Below are 13,627 nucleotides of genomic sequence, written 5' to 3'. Positions count from 1 at the left end.
TGGCTGCTTTGTCTCAGGGCTCTGGCCACCCCCGGTCCTGGGTACTTATTAAGACTTTCTTGGGGGCAAGAAGGAGTGTGAAGCTAGCCAGGGGAGGCAAATGATTTCATAATGTGGAGGAGAGGAGAGATTGGTGGAGGGAGCAGTAGGGAGAAAGTTCTTTCAGGATGGTGGAGAAGTAACCATTTCCTTCCTCTCCTTGGCAGCACATGTCGCTTTTCTCCATGACTGGGAAATTGATGGGCATCTTGGGTCTCCTCAGCGTGCACTCGAACCATGAGGTCAGCATGGAGGCATCAGAGGCCTTGCATTACTTGTTCAAAATCCTTGTGCTTCAGAGAAGTAAGTGTTCAAACCTGAGCGCCCCCTTCACTGAATAGCAAGAGCAAGTGAGTACTGTGTGCATTAGATGCCACATTGTGTCAGACACATCCCAAAGGACCATGCCCTCTGGTGTGGGCATAGGAGCAAATCTGCCAAGATGCCCAGGACTGGGAAGACCAATGATCAATTACAAGTAGGTTGGGGAATTACCTGGATGAGTTCCCAAACCTACTGCTGAACCAAGAGATTCTTGGGTGGAGTTGGGGGTGGGGAGAGAATTTGCAAACTGGGTGCTGGTGGCTTGCACCTATAATCGTAACTATTCAGCAGACTGAGATCTGGCGATTACAGTTCGAAGCAGCCTGGACAGGAAGTCCAATTAACTGCTGGCTTTGAGCCAAAACGCTAAGGGACAGTGCCCAGTACTGGCAGAAACAACAGTAACAACCCCCAAAATCAAAACCTTACAGCCACCAATAGGATCAACAGTACTAATCAGCTGTCCCATCCTTATTGCTAGGCCTAGGAGACAGGAGCATCCTTTCTTAGGGAACAAATCTGATCCTTGATCTAGTCCCTCTCCATTCTGGGAAAACCAAATATCCATTCAACTACATCCACAGGGGTACCAGGGAGAATTTGCAAATACCTCCCAAAGGAAGTTTCTGAGGCTCTGGCTTGTAGAGGTTCAATAGGGATATGGTGATGGGGTTAGTCTACATTTGGACATGGTACAGGTACAGGATGCTGGTTAGTTCTAGTTAACTCTCCATTCTGGTGGGCTAATGTTATTTCATCCATTTGACTCTTTGGGTCTCTCTGAGGCTTGGTGATGAGCCAGGGTAGTGTGAGTTCCTCATCCCTGCTAAGGCCTTGCCCCTTAATTGCCATTTTTGGATTGGAGGTGTAAAAGCGAAGATAGAAGAGATCCTGAAGGACTTACAGAAACATTTCCGCAGACAGTGGCTCTTCAGCATGCAGGACCTTGCACTGGTAACCCTCCTGCCGCTGTGCGCCATGCGCCAGGGAACCGGGAGGGCACGGGAGAGGAGAAATTGCAGAGTCTGTGTGGGGCCGCTAGGGTTGTAATCCCCCAGAGTTCAAGGCCTCACACAGTGGGTTGTACTTGATTGAAGTTTGAGGTCCCGAGGCTTTTGGAAAGAAGTGTAGTCAACTGTATTCTTCACTTGCAGATTGTGCCTTTGCACTTTTAGCCATGGCCTACCTCTAAGCACATCCATTTAGCAATGGTGTATGGGATACGTTAAGTATGGTGTCCCAGGCTCAGGCTGCCAAAACCACTCTTGCTAGGAGTCAGCCTTTGACCTTTCCTCTCCCTCCCCTCCTGACATCTAGTTGAATACCATGTCTGTCCACTCTGCCTCCTAAGTCTGCCCTGCACAGCCCATCCTGGCTATTGTGATTCAGTCCACCATCGTCCCTTGCTAGTATGGGAGCTTGCTATGGCTTCTCACCCACAGATAGTCCTGTGTCCATCCATGCTCCTGTCACACCATTTTCGACATGACAAAAAACTATTTCTAAACTACTGAGTTGGCCTCTGGTATTGCACTCCTACTCAGGAGGCTGAGATCTGATGATCATGATTCAAAGCCAGCCTGGGCAGAAAAGTCTGTGAGACTCTTATTTCTAATTAACAACCAAAGAGCCAGAAGTAGAGTTGTGGCTCAAGTGGTAGAGCGCTAGCCTGGAGCAAAAAAAAAAAAAAAAAAAAAAGCCCAGGGACAGCGCCCAGGCCTTGAGTTCAAGCACCAGGAATGGCATAAAAAATAAAGTACAAACCTCATTGTGATGCCCCCTCCCCTCTCCAGGTCACCAAGTCGCCAATGTCTTTATTCTCAAGTCTGAACTGCCTCGTGGCACCCCAAGCCTTGTGTGGCTTGGTACCTGCTGTAACTGTCCTGTCTTAGCTTGCCTCCATTCTCCTTTCCCACTGGCCCAGGTCTCCCTGCAGGGCCCAGTAGTGGGACTGAGTTTCTGGCCTTTGTGCCAGGCATCTTGCTCACAGTCCTTCCCAGCTCTCAGCAAGACAACCAGGCACCAAGTGGTCACCCGAGTCATTGAGTACGCAAGCCTCACATAGGACACAGGGACATCTGCTGTCCAAGATGGCAGTTCTCCTTGATTTGGAAGAATGTAAACTCCCTAGATACCTGAACTCATTGCCAATGGACGTGTCTACTGGCACACCGAGTTGAAAATAGAAACTCCTTTGCCACTGTCCTCTGTACCCCACAGATCCCTCCTGGGGACTTCAGAACAGGCAGGGGCTGACCAGGGCCTGAGTCCCAGGGTGGCATGCTGACCCTGGCATGACAGTTCTTCTCTTCTTCAGTTCTTCAGGAAGTACTTGACCCCTTTGGAGAGAGCTGATGTGATTATCGTGACCATAGAAGCCATGGCAAGTACCGACATCCAGGACACCCGGGCGGCCTCCAAAGTGTTTAAGGTCCTCCTGAAACACACGATCCCAGAAATCGGAAAGGTAGTCTCCCGGGGCTCCCCCAAAGTCTGCTCAAGATTCTTCTGGATTTTTTTTTCCTTTCAGTTGTGGGTCTTGAACTTAGGGCCTGGGTGCTGTCCCTGAACTTTTCTGTTCAAGGTGAGCACTCTACCACTTGAGTCACAGAGCCACTTCTTGTTTCCTGGTAGTTAGTTGGAGATAAGAGTCTCGTGGACTTTCCTGCCCGAGCTGGCTTTGCTCTGCAATCTCAGCCTCCTGAGTAGCTAGGATTACAGGCATGAGCCACCGGTGCCTGGCTTTTTCATTGTTAAGTCTAATTCTGTTTTATTTCTTACCTGTCTGAGTATAAGGCATTCCAGTGTTTTCGTGCAGAGGAAAAAGCGAAGTGATGAGCTTCTGCAATCGTGCAGAGGTGTTTTCATGGAGAGGGCGAGGTGGGGGATGGGGCGGTCATCCAGCTTCCATCTGTAGCAGGAAGGGAAGAACCGAGTCCCAGTTCTAGCAGATTGCCGTGAGCTCCCAGGACCAGGAGAGATTCCTGACATCCTGTCAGCTCCCAGGAAGTGCACATAAGTTAGGCACGTAGTACCTTCAGGAGGCAAAGGCACAATGGATGACAGAGGTGGATGTGAAGGTAGAAGATACAGAAACAGAAATGAGACATATAACAGAAGCAGAAGAAATAGAAATAGGCATAGACAAATGCTTCTCTACTAATAATGGCATAATGTCCCAACACAGCCATTGTGAAGGGAAATGCCGGACATGAAAAAGGCATTTAATAGACCCAGTCTCCCCACTTCCCACTTAGCAGCACTACACTGTAAAGTCTCAGAATTTCCCCTGTGGTCCATTGTGACTGGGCCTTCTGCTCTCAGCCAACACCCAAGGATTCTTTTTAAAAAGGACATAAGAAAATTCACACTTCCAGGAATGGCTTCTACTGAATATGTATTGCTTTGGGACTGTCATAGAGTTAAAAGCTGTGTATCTGTGTTTATGTGTGTGTACACTTATGAAGTCACTGACCTAGTAAAATAATGCACAGACACTCTATCTATCAGAGGTGGAATTGGCCCTCAGGACAATTAAGACAGCATAATGTCTCACCTGTTCTCTTCATGAAATCATTGTAAAAGATCCTGGGGACCCATGGCCGCATTCACTGCCCCATGTGCTCGTGGCGTCTCTGCGTAGGTGCTGCTGCATTCCAGATCTGACCTTTTGCACCTCAGTGGCCTGCAAGCCATGCAGCTGATGACGCTCTGACTCAAGCAGACAGCTGGTGACAGGCTCTTAGAGTTGAAGGGGGGTCCTCGAGGCCCCAAACTCCACTTCTTACCTAAGGCTTGGGATCCCTCCTGAAGCCATCTCTGGCCCATAGGCAGCCAAACTCTGCCAGAAGCAACATGGAGGACCTCATTATTTGAACCCACCGCTCATTTTACTTGTGAATCACTTACAAAATAATGCATTTTGAACTAACAAAAATTATATGTATTAGCTGGACACAAGTGGCTCATACCTGTACCGCAAACTACTCAGGAGCCTCAGATCTGAGGATCACATTAGACAAATCAGAGAAAGTCTTGTCTCAATTCACCAGTAAAATACCAGATGTGGAGGGTGTAGTAGAGTGCCATCTTTGAGCAAAATAACTAAGAGAGAGTGTCTGGGCCCTGAGTTCAAGCCCCAATATGGACACACACACACACACACACACACACACATGCGCGTGCACACATACACATGAACCCTTTTCAGAGGTCACACAGTGAGTTCACTGAGAGGTGAAATTCAAATCCAGGAAATGTGACTTTAGGAGCCACGAGGTCCACAAGGCTGTCTCTGGTCCATACACCAGTAAACAGCAAGGACTGTGTCCTTCCTCCAAGTCGCTCATGATGTGGTGTCCAGACCCAGTCTAGTCATCCCCCCATGAATGTGCTTTATTTCTTGCTCCTGTTTGGGGGGAGTGTTGGCAGTACTCAGGTCTGACTGGGAGAGTTTTGACAGTACTTGGGTTTCACTTAGGGCCTTTCACTTGCTAGGCAGGCAGTCTACCACACAAGCCTCTCCTCCGACCCTTTGCACTCTAGTTATTTTTTGACATAGTCTTGATTTCTGGACCACAGCCTTCCTATTTATGTTTCCCACCATTGCTGGGATGACAGATGCATGCTACTAGATGGGGGTCTTTTTGTCCAGGGTCCCCCTAAACCTCAGTTCCCCAGTCTTAGCTTTCCAAGTAGCTAAGGTTGCAGGCATAAGCCACTGTACTTGTTTTCTATTTGCCCCTCTGAAAGTATGGGGACCTAAGTGCTATGGGAGTGTCTGACCAGGACAGAGTGCAGTGGGACGGAGTCTATGCAAGCATTGTGGGCAGCCCCATTGATCAAGTGGGTGTCTGAGGAGCTGGCCTCAAGAAGTCTGAAAGAGCCTTTCTCTTTCTCGTTTCAGGTGTCAGAGATCATCCGGTATATTTACTACCACATGAGCAACATCACAGAGACCACATCCCTGAATGCCATAAAGAAGATCTTTCACATGTTCGCCCAGTCCTACACTGATGAAGTCATCTTGACGCTAATTAAGATAGAAGATCAGTCACAAAAGTAAGGCACTGCCGGCTGCAGGCCTTGAACCCCAATGGCCCTTTGACTTGCTTATTCTGAAAATGGATTCAGTTTGTTTGGAGGGGGTGGTATTGGGGTTTAAACTCGGAGCTTGCACTTGCTTGGCTTGCTTGCTTGGCTGGTGTTCTACCGCTTGAGCCATACCTCCATCCCTGGTTTTTATTTTGCTGATTATGTTAGAGGTGTAATTTCATGAACTTTTCTGCCCAGGCTAGCTTTAAACTATGTTCCTCAGGACCTGTGTTTCCTAAGTAGCAGAGGAGCTCAGATTATAGGCATAAGCCACCAGCATCTAGCATCTATTTAATTTCTTTTTTTTTTTTTTTTTGGTTGGTCATGGGGCTGAACCCTGGGCCTGGGCATTGTCCCTCAGTTCTTCAGCTCAAGGCTAGCGTTCTACCACTTGAGCCACTTCTGGATTTTTCTGCTTATGTGGTGCTGAGGAATCAAACCCAGAATCTCATGCATTCAAGGCAAGCACTCTACCACTGAGCCACTTTCCCAGCCCCCATCTATTTAATTTTTAATAATTTGTTATTTACTTGGAGGGCAGTGATTTTGAGAGTAGCATGACTTATTGCAGAAAAATAATTGGAAAGCATGTTAAGTTTAGAAAAAGCAAAACAAAAAAAAATCAAGTCCCACTCAAATGCACCTTCTGCTGTCACTTGGGAATAATTTGTATTTTTTCCACCTCTTTTTTTTTTGGTCCAGTCGTGGGGCCTGAACTCTGGACCTGGCCGCTGTCCCTCAGCTCTTCAGCTCAAGGCTAGTGCTCTACCACTTGAGCCACAGCGCCACTTCCTGCTTTTTCTGCTTATGTGGTGCTGAGGAATCGAACCCAGGGCCTCAGGCATGCAAGGCAAGCACTCTACCACTAAGCCACCTTCCCAGCCCTTTTCCCACCTCTTAACAGTAGTGTTACAAAATACATAGTCAAGACTATAGTCTGCCAATTTGTATGTTTTTTTTTTATTTAACATTGTATGGCATTTCCCATGTTAAAACCCTTTTGTAAGTATAATTTTAAGGCTTCCTGATATTACATTGTGTGGCTATACTACTTTAGTTTCTTTTTGTTAATTTTTTAAAAGTTACTTTAAGTGAGTACTGGCACCTCACTCCTGTAATCCTAGCTACTCAGGAGGTTGACATTTAAGGATTATAGTTCAAAGCCAGCTTGGGCAGGAAAGTCCATGGGACTCTTATCTCCAGTTAACCAGCAAAAGAGGCTAGAAGTAGAGCTGTGGCTCAAGTGGTAGAGAGCAGTACCCAGGACCTAAATTCAATCCCCAGGACTGGGCACACGCACGTGCACACACACATGCACACACACACACACACACACACACACACACACACACACACAGACATGGCCATGACTTTTAGAGCATATTAAACAGAATTGCTTCAAATTTTGTTATACTATTTTGTAGGAATGAATGAGCAGTTGTGTATGGTGTTGCCAGGACTAGATAAGGTGAGATCTGCCAGGCAAAAATTGTAAAAGAAAAGAAAAAGTCACATGGGTTGAGGCTAGAAAATCTTCAGACTTGGCCTGTGTGGTGGTCCTGCGTGGGGCTTGTGCTTCTGTGCTTGTGTGTGTGTGTGCTTGTGTGTGTGTGTGTGTGTGCGTGCGTGCATAGGTTGGTAAGGAAAGCTTGGACAGAACTCCAGGGCTGGGACTTGAGCAAGGACTTGAGCAGGTTTACTTAAGTGTGGTTAATAAGCTTTGGTCTCAGATGTTTCTTAATTCAGGCTTGCAGGCCAGGGGAAAATCTTCTGATTTATCTACACACAAGTTAGCAAAGAGGGGAGGGCTGCTGGTGATGTGAAGGTGAATGGGAGGAAAGGACAGGGGACCATGAAGGGAGATGATGAGCTAGGAGGAAGCAAGCCGGGGTCTGTACTGCTGGAGGCTTGGGTGAAGGAGCCAGAGCCCCTCCCCAAAGCATTATGGCACCAGTAGTGTGTGCATCTCTGGTCTAACCTGGCTGTTCTGGCTCTGCAGAGGAGTGCGCCAGCCTTGGGAAATCCTAGCATCCTTCCCCAAAGACTACGAGCTGATCCTGGAGCATCTGCTGCAGAGGCTGAAGCCACCTGTGGAAGAGGAGTCGGGCCGCAGGCCAGAGCTCTCCCCGCTCATTGTACGAGGGCTGGCAGAGGGGCTGGGGGCTGGCAAGGTGACCCTTTGTGCTTGGCTGTCTTGAGCTCTGAGGACCTTTACCTTTTGGCTGTGGCTGTTGGATGGCACATTTTAATGGCAGAGTCTTGGGGTTGGGCCAAGGGCTGTGTTCTGGGTCTCACCCAGAAAACGCCTTATGAGCGATGAGCGCCATGGGGTCACTGAGCAAGCCAAGCCCATCCTCAAGATCGCCTGCACGAAGGGATTTCCTGGTGACAGAGAGGTGATGGCATCCTCTCTCTCCTTCTCCAGGCCACCAGGGCCGTCCACGAGCTGCTGCTGGAGCCCAGCCGGCGCCTGGAGGTGCAGACTTTCTTCTCGTCCCTCTTCCTAGCACTGCTGTTCCGGATCTCCTTTCTTGTGTTCGAAGGGAGGGCCGAAGCAATGGAAGATCAACCCTACGAAACGAAGTGGGTGAACCCCATCAGGTACATTGGGCCTTGGCCAGCACTGTCATGTGCTGCCTCCTGGACACAGCCCACTTTTTCCGCACACACCCCGCCCCTACCATGTCACTCACAAGTCATCACGGGGTGTACTGGACTCTTCGGAACAGACTTAAAAATCTGGCTCACTAGGCTGATGCAGACAGTCAGGACCAAAGTGAAATCAAAAGATTTCTGGGCCCACAGGCCTGAATTCTATCCCCTCTCCCCCTCCCCCCCCCCCGCCCCCAGATCTGCATTACCTGAGGACCCCATAGGGTCTCCACGCTCTTCTCTGGCAGATGTAGTCTTGGGGGTAAGGGCTGTCCTAACAGGTTGCAGTTCATGGTTCACAGGAGGCCAGGAAGATGAGGAGCACAGGGAGAGGCTGACTTCCCACCTGCCTCTTGTTCCTTCCCCAGTTTTTCCACAGACACCCTGAAGACCTTGATAAGCAGTTCAGGGTACGGGGACCACGTGGTTTACATCCAGGAGCTTGGAGGTTGGGAGCGGCTTATGGATCCTGAAACCCACTACGAAGGAGTCACTCTGCTGGCCAGGTAGGCTGTGACTGTGAAGTCCCTGGCTGAGAACCGTCTGTGTTCTTGGTCCAGTCCTGTAGCCTGGGCCTCATCCTGAGCGCCATGTGTCTACAGATCCCTGGTGGTCAAGAACTGCTGGCACAACCGCCCCATCTTCAGCCTCCTCATCAGGACCCTCCAGGACCTGGACTGTACCAGTCACGTGACAGCCTTGGTGCTGCTGGCAGAGGTGCCTGGGGCAGGGTGGGAGGAGAGGGCAATGAGGATGGTCCTCTGGGAGGCGTCCTCCAGGGAGGACCACTGGGGACAGCGGTGGCCTGGTCCTGTCCTGGCCTCACTGAAGGTCTAGGGGACATTCTGATGGCACATCATTCTGTTTCCTTCAGTTAGAGGCATTGCTTCTTCCTTCCTTCCTTCCTTTCTTCCTCCCTCCCTCCCTTCCTTCCTTCTTTCCTTCCTTCCTTCCTTCCTTCCTTCCTTCTTTCCTTTCTTTCTCTTTGTTTTTTTTTTTGTTGTTGTGTTGTTGTTGGTCATGGGGCTTGAACTCTGGGCCTGGGCGCTGTCCCTCAGCTCTTCAGCTCAAGGCGAGCGCTCTACCATTTGAGCCACAGCGCCACTTCCAGTTTTCTGGTGGTTCATTGGAGATAAGAATCTCATGGACTTTGCTGCCCAGGCTGGCTTTGAACCACGATCCTCAATGGGTAGCTAGGATGACAGGCGTGAGCCACTGGCGCCTGGCTGGTTCTTTCTTGACTTTCAAGGCAGTTTCACCCTGACAGACTTTCTGGAGCAACACAGCTCTGCCTTTCAGCCACTTCAGCCCCAATTGACCTTTGAAAATTAATCTTTGATCATCATCCCTGAGTAACTCAGTAGAATTCAGTCATTTTCCAGGAAACACAATGAGTAGAAAATTTAGAAAATATGGGGGGAAAATGTAAAAGGTTATAAAACTGATATGTTGCTGGGTGCCGATGGTTCACACCTTAATTCTAGCTACTCAGGAGGCTGAGATCTGAGAATCACAGTTGGAAACCAGCCTGGACAGGAAAGTCCTTGAGACTCATATCTCTAAGTTACCTCCAGAAAACCAGAAATGGAGCTGTGGCTCAAGTGGTAGAGTGCTAGCTTTGAGCAAAAGCGTACAGGGACAGCACTCAGGCCCTGAGTTTAAGCCCCAGGACACACACACACACACACACACACACACACACACACACACACGCACGCACGCACGCACGCACGCACGCACGCCTAGATACTCATGAAAATTCCCTGTTTTTCAATTCCCTGTTCCACTTCCTTGATAAGCTTTTCCTAAATAAACCAACACACATTTCTGATCATCTGTACATGGCTACCACCACAACCAAGGCCTAGATTTTTTTTTTTGTACCAGTACTCGGGCTTGAACTCAGGGCCTGAGTGATATCTTTTTGCTCTTTTGCTCAAGGCTACCATTCTATCCTTTGAGCCACAGCTTCATTTCTGACTTTTGGGTGGTTTAATTGCAGATTAGAATCTCATAGACTTTCCTGCCTGCGCTGGTTTTGAACCACAATCCTCAAATCTCAGCCTCCTGTGTAGCCAGAATTTCAGCAGAGAGCCACTGGCACTTGGCTATTAATTGGCCTTTTAACTAAGCTTTGGCCTTTCTAATAATACTTCCAAATCTAAGAAGAAGAAATCTAGATTCCAAGTTGTGTTCTCTTTGCCTACCTTTCAGTCTTTCTTGGCTTCTTGCAGCTGCTCCACTGCCCGGATGTGAGCTCCAATGTGGATGACATTGCCACCCATATTCTGGCAAGCTGGTTCAAGACCGAGGAGCTCGCCACAGTGAAAATCCTGCTGCAGGTGACGGAGACCTTCGCGAAGCACAAGAACTTGGTAAGTGGGGCAGGGGCCAAGGCCATGCTCTCAGGAGATGTTAGGTGCAGTTATAGATGGAGTGGAACACACTCTTGGAATTGAAAGCAAATCCTTATAGTCCCCAGGGACAGGATGGGGGTGGAGCCATTCATACTTAACTCCTTATAGGAGTTGTATTTAACTCCTTGGGGGAGTTGTTCTGTGGGCCACTTGAGAGATTAACCCAGTCAATCCCAGGATCCCAGATATTTCCTACAGGTCCCTGGAGATTGGGATCATCATCAGGTACAAGGAAGGCAGGGGGAAGGGAACAGGATGTAGTGGAAGTGGGGCCTCTAGAATGTCTCCTTACTAGGGACAAAAAGCACCTGCCCGAGTGCTCTCCTGTGACAGGATGGCTGCTGGTAGAAGGAGATGACCCTCAATCTACCACTCACTGGCTGGCCGGTCCCAGGCCAGGCATGCAAGAGCCTATGAGGGACGGGCCGGCAGTGGGAGCGGCCAGCGGGAATGATTTCGGGACTCACTCCACTCCACAGCTGAGACGGCTGGGCATCCTGCAGCCCCACGTGCTCAACTGCTGTTACTCCTCCAACCCTGACATTGTGATGGAGACCTTCCTGACGCTGCAGCGCCTCCTGCAGGACCTCAAGTGGCAGTACTCCTCTTCCTTCCTCACTCAGCTGGCCTTCATGCTGTCTACCTTCTTTGAGGCGGTGAAGTCTCCCTGGGGGCTGGGTGATGAGGGGGTGGGTGGGGCTTTCCCAGAGGGCTTCTCATCCTCATAGCCTGGGACACTGGGGAAGAAGTGTCCTTTCCACCCAGGAGTCCGAGCCTCTGCGCTTGAAGGCCTTCCAGATCTATGCAAGTCTCCTGACCAAGACCAAGAGGAATGTCCTCATCTTCCCCCTGAGGCACCAGTTCCTCAACTTGATAGTCCTCCTGGTGCTGCACATGAAGGACGAGAACATGGAGGTGCGCCAGGTGAGAGGCCAGGCCGAGGGGCCGAGGTTGCCCCCAGGTGTTGTGGGAGGTCAAAGCCTAGCAGGTAAACTGGGGGCTCACTCCGCATGACACTGAAGAAACCTGTTAGACTCTGACCTCAGAGACGGTCAGCCCCCCTGCCTGTGTCCCTCATGTGGAGCCTCTTGTCTCCCCAGATCTGCCAGTACAGCCTCTACAAGACAGCCACCATCCTGGGCTGGTCCAGGCTCAAAGCAGTCTTTTTCAACCATGATGTGTTTACCATCCTCAGAGCCCTGGTAAGCCAGCAGCCAAGTGGCCATTGTGCCCGTGTGTTGAGGGTGGGCGTCCCCACCAAGGAGTGGGCAGGGTAATGCTTGGACAGAGAGAAGGGATCAAGACAGCAGAGCCAGGTAAGGCCGGGCTGAAGCAGGGCGTGGATCAAGCCCGTGTGGTGGTATTGGGCTTTGTACACATGGGGATGCCAGTGGCCTGGGCAATCCAGGAAGGCTTCATGGGGGAAGAAGATGGCAGGTGCCAGAGCACAAGGGGTGGAGATGTAAAAGGTTAGTGAAAGATTTTTTTTTTTTTTAATACTCAAAAGATCATTGGAGTTTAGCGTCAAGATGGCTGGAAGGGCGGGAGGCCTGGCAACTTGCCCTTGCTGCCACCTGCCACCTCTTCTCACAGCTGCAGCAGGAGACAAACAAAGCCCCCTGGTTTCTGAAGCAGTGCATGGTTCTCTTCAAGAGCCCCCAGACCCCCATCCGCCTGATAGCTGTGTGGTTTGCAGGTATGGCCTCTGGCTGCTTGGGACCAGGCTGTCCTTGAGCAGGGTTCTCTGAACAGGCCAGGGACCTGGTGCAGGAGGACTGATTATGGGATGCATGGGGGTCGTGCTGGACTGCCTCCCCCTGCTCCCTGCCCCTGCACTGAACCTCTGGGTTTGGTTCCAGGGCCAGGAGGCTCCCGAAGGGTGGAGCATCAGGGCTGAGGGTGCTGCTGTGGGGAGGGGACCCGGGGACCTGCCTCCCTCCACCCCATGGGCCTGCAGGGAACCAAGAGAAGCAATTTTGACTTTCTAGGGGAAGGGGGAGTCCAGACCTGAGGCTGGTGGCCAAAGGAGGGATGGATGGACAGACAGAGGGAGGATGTGTGAACAGTGAGGCGCTGGAGAGCACTTGCAGCCGGGGTCCCTGGGATTTGGAGGGGGGACTGAGGGGCCTCTGTGTGACCCCGCGCAGGCCAGATCATCCAGGTCCTCAACCAGGAAGAGATGGATGGGATCGAGGAAGAGTATTCCTGTGAGTAGAGCTCCCGTCCCCCCTGCTTGCCTTGCTGAGGGCGCCCGTGTCGGCACGAAGGCTCGGGAGCCAGGGGAAGTAGGCAGGGTGACGCGCAGAGACAGTCATTCCAGAAGGAGGGAAGAGAAAGCTCATGCCCAAGGCGCTTAGGTTTGGGGTGTTGGTCTGGGCCCATATTCATTCTGCACCCTCACTGCCCTTGTCAGCCAGGGAGGTGCAGCTCTTCCTTGGAGAGACCACCACCATCTTCACTGGGGCCCCGGGGTTCCTGCCCCGCCCTCCGGAGAGCACAGGCGGCTCACGCTGTAGTCCCGGTCCCTCTCAGATGCGTCCGTCACACGCCCTCCTTCCCCTCACGCCGACTTTCCACACGTGTCCCTGGCTTGGTGGCTCCCGGTGTGGCTCTGCGCCTGCCGGTCACTTGTCCTCCCAGTCGCTTGTCCTGGCGGTCGCTTGTCCTGGCGGGTTTTTTCAGAGCTTTTCTCCTGGAGGAGGAGGCAGAGCTGGAGGGGGGCGGGGCGAGAAGACTGAGGTGTGCACAATGGCTGCAGGATGCAGAGCAGCGGCCTCGCCTCATCCGGAGCCTGGGGCAGCTTTGGGGTCTTGGTTGCAACGAAGCAGAATTCTAGAAGAGACTCACTCACGCGCCTCTTCCTTCCCAGAAGCAGGGCTGGGGCGGTATGCCCATTCATTCTCTGTCCACAGCTCCATCTGGAACTGTGTCTGTGTGTCTGTGTTACAGCCTTAAGGCTCATGGAGAAGGACCCGGACCCCATGGTCAGCTGCCTCACCAGGCAGACCCTCTACATCCTGGAAGCCAAGGAGCAGCTGCTGCGGGCCCAGCCCCGCAGGTCCTGCCTCTGCTGGAGGAGACCCCAAAGGAGCTACTTTTAA

The 13,627-nt window shown here is 51.1% G+C and overlaps 1 protein-coding gene across 1 annotated transcript in view; it reads left to right on the top strand.

Annotated features, from left to right (window-relative positions):
* LOC138840994 (maestro heat-like repeat-containing protein family member 7) overlaps positions 1 to 13,627 on the top strand; it is a 22,109-nt gene extending 8,482 nt beyond the window's left edge. Inside the window, exons 11-25 of the mRNA XM_070041430.1 lie at positions 207 to 342; positions 1,229 to 1,317; positions 2,681 to 2,830; positions 5,270 to 5,424; positions 7,457 to 7,592; positions 7,883 to 8,058; positions 8,478 to 8,615; positions 8,712 to 8,826; positions 10,344 to 10,484; positions 11,006 to 11,182; positions 11,292 to 11,450; positions 11,627 to 11,728; positions 12,120 to 12,222; positions 12,674 to 12,733; positions 13,476 to 13,627. Of these exons, the coding sequence (XP_069897531.1) occupies positions 207 to 342; positions 1,229 to 1,317; positions 2,681 to 2,830; positions 5,270 to 5,424; positions 7,457 to 7,592; positions 7,883 to 8,058; positions 8,478 to 8,615; positions 8,712 to 8,826; positions 10,344 to 10,484; positions 11,006 to 11,182; positions 11,292 to 11,450; positions 11,627 to 11,728; positions 12,120 to 12,222; positions 12,674 to 12,733; positions 13,476 to 13,627 (1,989 nt within the window). The remainder of the gene's footprint in view (positions 1 to 206; positions 343 to 1,228; positions 1,318 to 2,680; positions 2,831 to 5,269; positions 5,425 to 7,456; positions 7,593 to 7,882; positions 8,059 to 8,477; positions 8,616 to 8,711; positions 8,827 to 10,343; positions 10,485 to 11,005; positions 11,183 to 11,291; positions 11,451 to 11,626; positions 11,729 to 12,119; positions 12,223 to 12,673; positions 12,734 to 13,475) is intronic.

This window comes from Dipodomys merriami, unplaced genomic scaffold, assembly GCF_024711535.1.
Source record: "Dipodomys merriami isolate MVZ:Mamm:240054 unplaced genomic scaffold, mDipMer1.0.p SCAF_31, whole genome shotgun sequence".
Lineage (NCBI taxonomy): Eukaryota > Metazoa > Chordata > Mammalia > Rodentia > Heteromyidae > Dipodomys > Dipodomys merriami.
Note: the sequence above shows the minus strand (reverse complement) of the source record. Positions and strands in the feature narration are given on the sequence as shown.